Here is a 14025-nt window from a genome sequence, read left to right as displayed (position 1 = left end):
TTACTCACTCATCCTAATACAAATGTGATGGAATGTGTCAAAGCAGATGTTGATTGACCAAGAACATAATGGAAGGTTTGAAAGTTTTTTTGAAAACTCCCTGGTCTTATTACATCATTCGAAATCCTAACCTCTGTTGCCCCACATCCAATCACTATCCAAATCTTGCCGCCTTCACCTTCGTAACATATCCAAAATACGTCCCTTCCTCGCCAATGAAACCGCAAAGCTACTCATCCACTCACTTGTTACCCTTTCGTCTTGACTATTGCAGCTCCCTCCTTTAAAAACCACTGACAAAGCCATCCACAACTCTGAGACAAGGTTGGAGCGATAGCCGGGGGCAAAGTATCACCCTAACTGTCCCCTCCACTCTTCCAAAGACCTCCTGCTCTCCAGCTCCCTCGTCAACTCCTCCCATGCTTGCCCGCGGGACTTCTCGAGTCTCCCCCATTCTTTGTAACTCCTTACCCCAACCTGTCTATCTCTTACTCGGACTACCTTTTAGGTAACCCCTAAAGATTCAACTCTTCAGGGAAGCCTATCCCGCCTCAAACTAACCACTGAACCATCACTTTCTCAAACAATTTATCCCCGCATAGCTACCTCCTCATGTATCACTTGCCCCTCCCTTTTAGGTTGTAAGCTCTCATGTGCAGGGCCCTCCTTACCATCTTGTCTTGAATTGTATTGTAATTGTAATGTCTTCCTTATATTGTGAAGCACTGTGCAAACTGTTGGCACTATATAAATCACGTATAATAATAATGGTGCCATGGAGTGTGGAACAGATGTAAATCCTTCACATTACCTGTGTGAAGATGTATAATGTTAAAACACCAGGATAGAGATAATAAAACAGCATTATATGTGGATGACATATGTGTTGAATACTCCTAACCTGTTAAGTAAGGGATGTGTCGGATTGATGTAGATGGCCTCTTTCAGGCCTTTTGTGAACCAATTTTTCTCTTTCCAAAATGTGCGCCTCCCTGTCCTCAAAAGAATGCCCTTGTTCCTTAAGATCTAGAGAGAATGCAGAGTCCTGACCCACAGGGTCAACCCCCCTATGTTGGGCCATCCATTTGTTAAGTGCTAGTTTTGTCTCCCCCAAGGATTGAGACGTGTTGCAGACTTCATGGTGCCATGTTATGGATTTATGCAATTAGAACAGGGTATTGCCACAAACATTCACACCTTCCATCCTGCTCTTGATCAGCCTTGACACATTCCATGGTGATTTGGATTAAGATGATTGAGATTCCTGCGTGGCTATAAATGCTGGGCTATGTCCCTGACACTCATCAGAGATGAAGAACTAGCTTGAATAAACTGCTAAATGTTTTCAACATTCGAGAACAAGTCCATTTGAATGTGACTAGCTAATGCTAACTATACCATGGCCTGGATAAATGGGAACCTTTACAGACATGTATCAGAATTCGCTCATTTCTATGCAATATGGTTCCTTTAGCGCTAATATATATGCAGTAATGAGATAAAGAGTTCAGTATGGCAGTTTTCCATGGTGCAGCTGAGTTGTATTTATGCATAGAAGTGTCATAAAAATGCCTTTTTGTGCATTACTTATTTTAATGGGCTTGTAAAAATGTTCACTATAACTTTTAGATGTATACTATATGCGTGTTAATGAATGGGATTTCTACTATAAATGCATTCCATAGGTTTTACTGCAGTAAAATAGACTCTACTTATTAATATACAATATAATGTAATGGTCATTCTAAGAACTAACTAAATAGGGCAAGGTTAGCCATTCATTCCTTTCCTATGGGCTTAAATTATTATTCCTCTGGAGATTCTGCTGGGGGCCAAGTAATGATGTATTTCTGTATCTAGCACTAAATATTGGCCTCTCTGTAGGATTATATAGATAATTTACTTACTAAGCCTGCTATGACAACAGCATGACTGGGAGGGAATACAACTTTGCCATGCTCAATTTAAAAATGGAAATTTTTGGGTGGAGTAGTTTTTCCCTTGGCTCGTACATGAAGAAGCCTGCCATATACTTTGATGATCACTCCTCTGCTTCTGCAGTTGCTCTTCTCTTTGGCTAGACTCTTGCTATAATTTTGTTTTTTACCAAAGCAGGGCATTAGGTAAAATACCAGTGCACACTGTCTAGCCAAGGAGGTAGCAGACTGGTTACCTGTAGCTCTCTGTTCAGGGGTTCCCAGCTGGCTCCTCGCGGGTTCTCACCTGGCTGCTCAGGTAAGGGTTAAGCTACTCAAGCTCTCAGCACTGCAGGAATAAGATCATGATCTAAGGAATCCAGACATGCTCAACTGTTTGATATCTCTTTCCCAGCCTTCCCTTCCCCCTGTGTGCTCCCATGTTGATCCAGGGCTGTTCCTGTAGAGTGATAGAGCCCTCCCTCCTGAACATACATGGCTGGACACTCCACCATGACGTGTCGGCTGCAATGTATCATGTTTCATGCACGTTGAGGCTCCACTCTCTTTTTCTCTTTCTTTCCTGCAACAACACAGTTGTATTTGGCTGCCATGGACAATAGCAGCCATATGAGCTGGCAGCTTAAACCATCGGACAGTGCAAGGACGTATTGGTAACAGCGCCCGCTCTTGGAACAGGTACTGAAACAAAAGGTCCTCCTTACCCTCACTGATCCCTCTTCTCCTGCCCGCTATCCCTGCACTGTGTCCCTCCTCCTCATGCCCGGCCAGTGCCCCTCAGTTATACACATCTTTCCACCCAACTGCCACAACACTTCACAAAAGTCTGCACAAGGGTGTGCTTTACCGACAGCTAGACACCAACCAGATAGGGCAACATCTGGGTAACTCATTGTGAGATATTGTGTCAGTTTTCTGAAATCTGAACTTCAATATTTGTCCAAGATCATTCTGTATTTAATATTTGTGATTACTTTGTATTCTTATTGCTACATTCAAACTCCAAAGGCACATCTGATTTTGGAGAAAATAAAGTTTTTCAATTGTCTTTATGGCCAAACAAGCTGTTGCAGCACCCTTTGTGTCTAATAGGGAATATTTAGATTTTGCTACTGGCTATGTTATCTGTCTGTTAGAGTTTGTCAATGAAAAGGTCTAATGGGCAAAATGGCATGGTTGTGGAAGCATTTGGTTGTCAGTTGTAAATGGACAACTTAGCCACCAGCAAAGCTTGGACATTTTCCATTGGTTGTAGTGCATTGTACAGTCTGTGCACACATGACTATACGTTACTTATTACTGGTTTAGGGCCTTAAACAAAAATTGTGCAGAAAGTTGAAGCAGGGCACCAGGAGACCATATGGCATGATAGAGCATGTGAACAGCCAGGGTTGTTAATAAGGGTTACCAGTTCCTTTTCCAGGTCCTGGTGGTCTAATCAGCCCATGTTGTGTGCTTCCCTGTCCAGGTTCTTGGTCTGATCCCTGTGTTGTATACGGTATAAGCCAGTCAGTGCATTTCCTCATAGATGTCTACTGGAAATTTGCTGACACCAAATCAGACCGCCAATTGCAGAACTGAAGAAGAGAGTTCTCTGTATGTGATATTTTAAACTGCTGCATGGTAGCACTAAAGGTATAAAAGTAACTCACTTCAGCACAAGTACAACCTCATCCTCTGCCACAGAGCACTTTCTGTTGGGCTTCTCTCTGTGCTTATCATGCTTAACCTATACTATATACTTTTTTTCTACTCCTAAAAGGTGTCCTGTATACCTTGAGACCCCTACGGCTCTTCCAAACCCCAAAATACCCAATGAATCCATGTCTGAAACTTGAGATATGACTTTCTTAGTGAACCTTAACTCAACAATACAGTTCAGCTATTTACCTTTTTACCCTTTTCCCTAAACCAGCCTAACTGCTTGTTAGACTATTTCCTATTGGTAGGTGTTATCTTTATTGAGGTATCAGTGGCCAAGCCTCAGTATCTTTGCCTGTACACATTTACTGTGGCTTGGAATTGCTGGTACCCTTTAAGAAGTTTGAACCTGCTCAAAATATTCAAGCAGCCTTAAAACTAGATCACGTTCGGGAGCAGCTAGGAAGGATAAGTAGGTTATCTGTTTTGTCAGGATAAGGTTGGCTTTGGGTGGTGACTAGCTGTCTGTTTTGAGCCTCCTGGCGGGTAGGGGAATAGGGAGCAGGTCCAATACCGCCCCTCCCCCCTTTCCTCCCCAAATCGCCCACATTACAGAGGCAACTTTGAAATTCATAACTACCTATCACACATGCTCTGGGTTTAGAGGCTCCCAAGACATACAGGTCTTCCAATAAAGGCGTATACAGCCCCATGTAGTGCCTTTTGTTACTTCCCCTCTATTAGTGTATCCTGCATTTGATTTTGACCTGACAAGTTCACTTTAGTCTTGTTATATTTGAGAGTACATTCATTTCTAAAGGCTCCCTTAGGAGTATGGTGCATAACATAACACAAATATTGTTCATTTGATTGAACTCCCTGAAGTTTCATTGACTGTTCATCCTGTAAAATAACAGGATGTGAATTCCGTATAAGTTAATTGTTCTGCAGTTGGCTTTATAAAGCATAATTCCATGACAATGCAATGCTATCCAATCTGTATCGGTGTGCTAATTGTCATTGCGTTAGATACCATACAGTGTTTAGCTGCAAACACTACATTTTACTGTTGATTTAGTATAAGTCAAGCTTTGAAGAAGGCCAAATATTGTTTACTTTTCTATTTTTTGCCTGTTAAGGCAGCAGGAGAATGGGTTACTAGTGAGTTATATATCACGGATACAGCCTCTGTCCCTTAAAGAAAGTTAATAGAAAAGGTGATCTGACTTTTGCCACCTTGCCTTAGCATTAGTTCCTCTTCCCAGTTTTCTATCTAAATCTTTGTCTACCATCCCTTCAGAGTCAAAATGTATGGCTGCATCCAAGCTTCTAACAGCTGTCCTGGTAACATGCCTATGTGATGTGACATAATGGCGCAAGGGGCCTGGGTTCCATTTCAACTTTAGGCACAAAAACGATCACCCAGATATATTCCTTATGCACCACAAAGGATATAAAACATATCTCACTATAGAAGGCACAAGACACCTGGAGAAACCACGTAAGGAAACGCTTATTTTACAGGTGACCTTTTTTGCACAAGTGACCCTGTGCTGACATGTCACTTTAATCCCCAGTTAAAGCTGTAGCTTGCGGTATACTGAGCTTAGGGTGATGGGAGGACGCTAGTTTGTGTCCTCCCGTTACCCTTAGGAGAACTATGGGGAAAAGCCCTGACCCCATAGTTCTCCTTTTAACCCTCATTACTTATTTGAGTGCATTCAAGCTACATATATCATAATTAACATTGGTCTCTTTCACTTTTTTTAACCTCTATGTACTGCAGCAAGGGTTTAAATACCCTGTACCCTGAAGGAAGCAAGGTTGCTCTTGCGTAGAGATGGGCCTGGTGCAAAACCAGTTTGTCCAAGCCTGCTCATAACTGTGACCGCCACTTCCCTCTACCAGCCCAGTCAGTGGTGGAAGTTGTGGCTGGGGCATTCCCTGCCTCTTTGTGCCATATAGAGGGGAATGTGCCTTTCCGTAACTTGTTGGTCAGGAGGATGGAGAGGCAGTCTGTTTTAAGTGGGCTTGTGCAAACTCATGCTCGAACCAAACTCATGCTCATCACTGCTGTTGGTTGGAGCAGTGTTTAGGGTGAGCTAACAGACCACTGGAGAACAGGGGTGTTCTTTAGTGAGAGAAGGGTTTTAACTCTTGCTGCAGCAGTTAAAGAAAATTAAAAATAGAGCCCATATTTATTACTGTATAAGTAGCTTGACTATGTTACAGTTATAACGAGGGTTCAATTGGGCTTTAAGTTCAGGGTATTTTTTTCTCGGGGACAATTTCTCTTTAAATAGACTTAGTATAGTTCTGTATTAAATTCTTTGCCCCAGGAAAATCAGTATGTGAACCTATTTCTTACATTATTGTTGTTAAATGGAAAATGTATTTTTGTAGGTATTGCTTTGCATAGTTAAATGTTACTTTTTACTGTTTTATTTGACTAAACGTGACAGGTCGTCTTTAATACAGTAAAGAAGGCGAATCAATAACTTTTCTGGCTAATATTCCCCTGGGAAGCTGCTTGTTAATTAGCCAGTGCATTGATTTCAAGATGAAAGTGCTTTCAAATATATAGCTTTTCATGTGTGAGGATCATGACATTACTTATGTAAAATGTAGCCAGTCATCCTGTGACTTATAACGTTACTCAGGAGACCTTATTCCGTCAATTCACTCAATAGTGTTGCCTTTGAGACCCCTCTCAAAATGACCGTATACAAGCTCAAGAGTATTGACCGCTAATAAAATGACTGTCACTATGCTTTATGGCTATTCCACAGTCAGTTGACTAACCATCTACTACATATCATGAACAATATTTACCCCTAAATATCCATCAATAAAAGGGATTATATCTATAGCAGTGGCGTAACAATCGCCATAGCGACCCAGGCGGCCGCTATGGGGCCCGGCCAGGGCATCCCTCTGAAGCCCTGTGGGTCGCTATGGCATATCAGGGTGCTGGCTGTCACTGACTCAGCTCCTAAGAGCAACCCCGCCTCCTCTTACATCACTGGCCAGCGACCTAAGAGCAGGTGGGGCCAGTGATGTAAGAGTGGGGCCCGGCGACCACGGAGGCAGACAGCGCTGACAGGTAAGAGGTGTGCAGCCCATCTGAGACCCTGCAGAGCCCACTATAGAGAGTCTATGGTGGGCTCTGCAGGGTCACTCTCAGGTGGGCTGTTTGGTATATCAGGTGGGCTCTGCAAGTGGCATAGCTAGCAATCATGGGGCCCCATACAAAATTTTGCTATGGGGCCCTGTGATTTCTAGTTGCGCCCCTGATCTATAGGATTGTGAATCTCTAGAGCAGTGAAGAATTTTGTAGTTCCCATACAATATGACTGTCTACTGATTTGCTTGATTAAAAAAAAAAATGCTCTCCGATTTTGCTTCCAATTATCGGACTGTTTCTCAACTGCATCTTTGTAATAATTAGCGTACTATCACACAAGAACATTTTCCTTGTGGAGAGTTTTCCTGCTGCTGTGTCCTAACCCTTCACTCTTCTGGTTAGAGCTTCTAGCAGCAGGATACTTTAGTTGCTTTAGGATGGGCAATGATCTACCCATCTGTTGTTTTTCTGGTAGATATTTGATTCTATCTGTGGCAAACCTATGTTTAGTTGTGGTCAAATCAGACAGATCTAAATTAAAGCTTTGTCACCAAAATATAACCTAATATAACCAACATTAGGAGGGGTGATCTCCTATGTCCCCCGCTGGTAACTGTGAGTCTTGGTATAGGAGGTGGAGGAAGCAACCACTGAGCACAGTGGGGGTCTAGGAGATTGACACTGCCGGAAGTGCCGGTTTTTGAAGATACTTCGGGGGACAATTTTCAGTGGACTGGCAATTCACAAGAAACGGCCGGCACGTATAGCTGCGTGCACGACCGTGTAGTCCCATAGAGAAGGACAGGAGCTGCATACTAATCACACGCAGCACGTGTCCTTCCCGGGAGCTGCCCGATAGGCCGTGCACGGAGCTGTACGTACCAGACGTTTCTCATGTGAATGATGCCTTATTGTATCGGCTGTAGATCCTCAAATCTTCTCTGAATTGGTGCTGACACTGTTACAAGAGCGAGCTTGGAGCGGTGGCTACTTTACAACACACAAGAGGGACCATGGGGAACAAAAGTAGCCACCCTCCAGAAGGAAGGACAGTGTCGGCACCAATTCAGAGATGATTTGATCTACAGCTGAGAGATGCACAAATCAGATACATTTTTGTTAATAGGGTACTTGAATGCATTTTTAATTTTTTACTCTTGAGTTTAGTGTCACTTTAATTATTTCAATTCAGCAACAGAGTCTCTGTAAGCAGTTTATCCTGTCTTCAGTTTTCTATACCAGGGATGTTACGGTAGAAGGTATTTTACAATGCTTCTATACACATAGGGGTTGAATTATAAAAGTTCTGTCCAGCCATATGGTGGCCATATGCCGTTCACACAACATTCCATCCACTAGATGGGGCGGAAGAAGATAGGAATTTCCTGTGATCCTCAGCTCCATCTACAGTAGTGATGATAATGCCATGTGAACGTTATTCGCCCAGCGTTTGACTAGCCGCAAGGTTTTTAAATCCACCCCACGGAGTCTGCACTGAACTGATTTTCCATTCTGCATGTATGATGTCTGAATAGATAGCGGTTGCATGCTAGAGGCGGTTTTGCCCCAGAATAGCCCAGTTTCATACGCTGGGTGTATGATGTTTAGATAATGTTTTAAGTTGTATAAGCTTTTGTTAACTTCAGTATAAATGCTTTTTCAGTATAAGCTTTTGTTAACTTCAGGCAATGTCTGCTAAAGTTAGGCAAGCCTGTTTTAATGTGTAAAAGGTTTTAGGACAAGGGCTAAAACCAGGAGCACCAGAGTCAATGTGTCATAGCCAACATTTAAAATTGTGCTTTAAGCTGCCATATGTGAGGTTGTTGTGGGACAACCAAAGAAGTCTTACACCTACTTCCAATATTAAGTCAGTGTCGGGTATAAGCTGGCTGAGATTAAAGATACAGGTGTATAAATGCAGTTCTCAGAAGAATACTTCTGCTGTGCCCCATGATATGGGCAATCTACACCTGTTTAAGAGTGCCACAGCGTTTATATTTAAAGATTTTGGAGCCTCTGTTCGGGGAAAAGTGATAGGAGGCCCCAAACTGTCCATGGCCAGCTTAACTTTCCTGAACATTTCTAGTTGTGGCCTATGGAAGTTTTTCCCTGCTCTCTGCATTGTGCTGATCAGCTCTTGACCATGTACATTAACGTGTACATTAATGGGCCCACCTTTTGGTTCAGCAGTAGGAAAACTATCCTCATGATCACGTTTCAGCTGCCCTGACACTCGCACATAAATCACACTCTGCTCCACAACACAACTGCCTCATTCTTGCCTAACCCTGTGCACTGGATCCACAGTGTATGTGCTTGTGCTGTGCCTGGCTGCTTATTGTGCTTCATTCTACTTGGGTTGCTACCACCCACACTAGCCGACCAGTAAAGCTTTGCTGCAACGTGCCTGCTTAACGCATGCCCAGCTTGCCAATATCTACCCTTTGCTGTTGTCCTGTTGATGTCATTTAGGGGGCTTGGAGGTTTTCTAAACCTGTTTGTGCTGTTCTCTCTTGTTTCCTTCCACTTCACAGGTGTTAATCCATTGACCTCCATTTCTGCAGAGAACAATGACCATTGCGTGGATATCCTGTCATTTCCCCCTTCATTGTTTTTCATACTTCCATTTTTTTTTTCTTTTTATATTATTTTAGGTTATTTCAGAAGCATAGATTTCTGGAGCTTGGGGAACAGTCAAAATATTTCCATTGTTTGTCTTTCCTATGTCATCTTTTTGACTAACAGTGAAGGTTAATTAGTAAAAGTTTAGTTGTAATCAAAGAAGAATGTGAAAAATAGATCTGTCTATGAAGGATGCTTAGTGGAGACACCCAGCATTGTGAAGACGCCTGACAAACATTAGACCGAATAATTTTGAACTTTGAGTAGAAGCAAGATTTATTCTCCTTTTGTTGTTCAAAGGGTCGAAGCGTTCATTTGATTTTCTAAAAGTCAAATTGACAATCAATTTGGACCATAGTGATTAAACAAAATTTGAAATTCTAACCGACAAACTCCATTTGTTCCAATGGTATTGTCAAATGTTTTGATGAGACTTTTCGCATCAAATTTCATTTGAAAATCTACCAGTGTATGGCCAGCTTTATTCTACCCATCTGGTAGGCCAACTTTGCACAGGAGATTGTGATCAGAAGTTCAACCCAACAAAAAACCTGTCATACAAAATTGTCCCCCAGTTAGATTTTGCATTTGTTTTCTTTTACTTCTCCGAATCTTGTAGGATATGTGATTCCCCATAGTCGGGTATGGCGAAGACCTCCCCACAGGAGTTGCCCAGTGATAAAAATAGTCAGTGGGTGATTCAGCCAACCTAAGGTTACATTTAACTTGTTTGGTGAATAGACTGCTAAAGAGACGCCTATGAGGCAAGTGCTTTTCACTCACCTCATAGTTCTAGCCGACCTGTGACAATGAGACTGTCACAGGTCGGCTCAGTAGATCGGGAGGTGAGCGAACACATACCGGCGTTCGCTCACCTCTCGGTCCTGTCAAAGCTCTCTGCCGTGACAGGGGAGGGTCTGGATTCCCCCCGCTCTGATCCGCCATCGCTGACTGGTGGATCGGGAGGGGGTGGGTACAGCTGGTTCTGCCTCTAGATAGGCACAGCTAGCTGTCACTCACGGAGCTGGGCGGATCCAGACATAATTGTCGGGATCCGCTTCAGCGTCTCAGTATACCGCGAGCAGTAGCTCGCGGTATACTGTGGCGTCTCAGTATACCGCGAGCTGTAGCTCGCGGTATACTGAGCTTAGGGTGACGGGAGGACGCTAGTTTGTGTCCTCCCGTTACCCTAAGGAGAACTATGGGGAAAAGCCTTAACCACATAGTTCTCTAACTTTGCCTCTTTAGAGCAAAATGGTAGTGTCTTCTTATTGCCAACCCCACACCCTCAAAAATAAAAAGCATACTCGCTTATCTGTGCTTTTATGCAGCCTCCTCACTACGTTAGAGCCCTCACTCTATTGCTTCTACGTATCTGGCCTTCCAGGTAAGCTCTGGCACTGTAGCTTAGCCAGGGTGAACTTCTAGCAGGAAGGCGATGGGGGAACATGTATACCTTACTGGAGTGTGGGCTATCAGGAAATACTTACACTTTGCTCTAAATGGGCAAAGTAACAGTCAGTGTATCTTTAAAGTAAGAGGATTTCTTTAATACCCCTATCCCCAGTGGAACTTAATTTTCCATTGCTTCCCCGCCATTGTGTTCAGCACCAAGTGCTGTAGAAGTACCCGATAATTTGGGTATGCAGAGGATTTGACTCGTCCAGGGCTGGGCCAATTGGCACTCTTACAGGGACGTCCATAGTGCTGTGTGAGCTTGGATTCCAGTGATTCATAGCTTACACATGACTCTTAAGGTAGAGCAAAAGGAAGGTAAGTACTCTATATACACCTATGGAGATCTACATAGGCAAAGCACAGAATCACTTTAAAGTAAGTTGCTTGGTTCAAAACTTGAGATGGTCCTTCTTCTTTCAGTGAGCAAAGAGTTATTTCAGTGAAAGCACTAAGGGGAAGGTCCCAACTTCCCCTTAGTGCTTCCAAAGTGTAGGTCTAGGGCTTGGCATCATCAGTACAAACTGACATTCTAGCTATATGGATGGATCATTATGAAGTGCCCATTCGTGGTGTAGCAGAGGAAAACCTGTAATAAAATGTTGTTGGAAGCGGTTGTTGTCTACCATCTTTGATCCCCAGGAAACAGTTATAGAATTTGGAGATCTGCGGCGCGATGGTCTAGCGCAGGGGTAGCCAAACTCCGGCCCGCCAGCTGTGGTGAAACTACAAATCCCATGATGCATCTCTGTCCGGGAGTCGTGGCTGTGAGAATCTTGCAATGCCTCATGGGATTTGTAGTTCCACCACAGCTGGAGGGCCGGAGTTTGGCTATCCCTGGTCTAGCGGCTCTAGCCCTTGCAAATGTTGCTAGTTTTTAACATTATTCAGTTGTCCCATGGAATCCTCCTTTCTTATTGTGTGAAAAACTAGTTTTTATAATGGTAGATGTAGAACATTTAAACATTTAGAACATTTAAAAAGTCTTGAACTATTGATAATTTATTTTATTTAGTTTATTACTAAATGTAATAAAAGCTATGGATTATTTATGGCCTTTGGAGATAGCATTGTGCATGACAAGGTTACACGGCCAACATTATTCTAAAATACTAGTAATTATGAGCTAGAATCCTTACAAGTGATGTAAAAAATGTAAATCTGGCAAGAAATCATTCATTCTTTTTCATTAAATTCATTCATTTTATTTTAATGTGTTTCTCTGAGAGGGCCAAGTTGTGTCCCAAAATGTTAAATCTATAAACATTGCATCATTCCAACAAGTAGTTACCGTCTATTCTAGTTTAAGGGGCTGTCTGCTTTGTAGAAAAAAAAAATGGACACTGGATTAATTTTGCAATGTCAGCCTCTGCAGTGCCATTGGCTGGTTGTGCGGTTTTTGTATTTCATTTGCACTAACATCTAGTGCAAAACTGCGCCATGAAATTATCTTATTGATATACATAGTGCACCTAGTCCCCGTGGAATTTAGGCAACGTTGATGCTGTCTATGTACTGTGTTCTTGCTGTAGAAGATGCAAGTGTAGTATTTTCTCCTAGACTTTCGTATGGGGGAAAAAACATCCTTCAAGGGCAAGTCTACCTGAAATTAGAGTTTTTGTTGGGCATTGGCAGGTTAAGACTTCAAATTCTTCCCCAAAATCCCACTTTCTTTTGCTTCAAGCACAAATTGCTTGGCTTAATTTTGAGCAGTTTGGGTGTTCTTTGTGTGACTTCCCAATGGACGAAATGACTGATCCCTGCACCCAGCAACACATACGTACCTTCGTTAGTTTTTCATCTTTTAGTTTGGGCGCAAAGCAACATTTCTGGTACTTCCAGGTGTGGTGGGAACATGTGACTCCTTTTGCTTTCTCATTTGACTGCTCTGGTGAATGGCTTCTCAGGCACTCAGTGCTGCCACATGGGTATGGGGGGAGGGGGGGTGGAGAGAGAACTCAGGCTTTTGTGTAAGGTTCAGGTCACATCTTCCTTTCTTCACTCCCAGCAGCTGAACCCAGTTGTTTTTTGTTTTGTTTTTAAGGTGTTTGTTTTGTTGAAGGGTTGATCTACCCAAATCTGAATTACCCACTGACTCCGTATGTCTCTGGGTACCTCTCAGCTGTATAATCTGTCACCATTGCAATTCCAGATTTTGCCTCCTACACCATGGAGCATTGGTCCCACCTAGTCTTTATAATCCCCCTTTCCTAGTGGGCGTGGAAGGCAGGAGGACCTGGGATCACCGGAGCTGATATGTCATCCCCACTGATGACATGACTGTCATCCCCATTTTTCAGCAAAGTGACCTTTTTAGATGCAGATAAGGGCTACTGTATGATACAACAATTTTAAATATATTAATATGAATGGCTATTAGGCAATAATAAGATGCATACATTCTTTTACTATGCTTATTCCTTTTAGTGGCATGTGTTGGTGGTGGGGAAGAGGGAGGGGAATTTAATCAAATTTGTGTCTCTAATCAATTATGTTGTGTCTTTTTACAGTACACCTCCAGCATGCGAGCAAAGTATTTGGCCACTAGCCGCCCGGAAACAGACCCTGTGCACTAAGCGCAGGATTCAACAGTCTTCGGAGAGATCTCAACCTGCTGTGTTCCTAAAGTGTGGGTCAATGCATCCCTAAATAAATGTCGCCATTCCTGGACCACCCCCAGCCTTTGAACCTTGCCTTCAAGCCCCCACCTCCTATGTGCAAACCGCTTGGAAGTGTCAAACACAAGTGTCTTGGGATATCACAAATCGTTCACCTCAACGTGGAATTCAAGTTTTGTTTTACATGCAGCATTCTCATTGCAGCGTTTTTATCACCTGAATTTGATATCAGGCCCTTCAAATAGCTGTGGTTCATTGCCATAAAGTCACTTTAGTTTTAGTTTTGTTTTTTTAATCTTTTTTTTTTTTTTTGTCTGCATTTATGAAAGGAAGTCAATTTTTTAAAATGTTTTTGTCTAAAATGTGCAATTTGTTTTAATAATGCAGTGGAATACATAACATTTTTTCTACTCATTTCGTGGCTGCCTTTTATATGCTTGTAATATTGTTTAATGTAGATATTTTGTTGTCAGTGTTATGTATATCATTTTAAAAAACCAATGACCCGTGATCTAGGAAACATAAATTACACATTAGACTATATAAAAGAGCATTGAATGTTTAGCCCTACCAAAAGCAGATTAGTGTTTTGACTGGAACAAGGCTTGATCAACCGTTGGACATTTAG

General features: G+C 42.5%; 1 protein-coding gene across 2 annotated transcripts in view; it reads left to right on the top strand.

Moving 5' to 3' along the window:
* The window catches only part of TTYH3 (tweety family member 3), a 113592-nt gene extending 99856 nt beyond the window's left edge, over window positions 1-13736 (top strand). For both annotated transcript variants that reach the window (XM_018555463.1, XM_018555462.1), the window contains exon 14: window positions 13290-13736. In XM_018555463.1, coding sequence (XP_018410965.1) covers window positions 13290-13327 — 38 coding nt within the window. In that variant the 3' untranslated portion in view covers window positions 13328-13736. The remainder of the gene's footprint in view (window positions 1-13289) is intronic.
* Window positions 13737-14025: the final 289 nt, after the last annotated feature.

This window comes from Nanorana parkeri, unplaced genomic scaffold (assembly GCF_000935625.1).
Source record: "Nanorana parkeri isolate BGI_ZX_2015 unplaced genomic scaffold, ASM93562v1 scaffold197, whole genome shotgun sequence".
NCBI classification, from domain to species: Eukaryota; Metazoa; Chordata; class Amphibia; order Anura; family Dicroglossidae; genus Nanorana; species Nanorana parkeri.
This window is presented reverse-complemented; position numbering and strand designations above follow the sequence as displayed.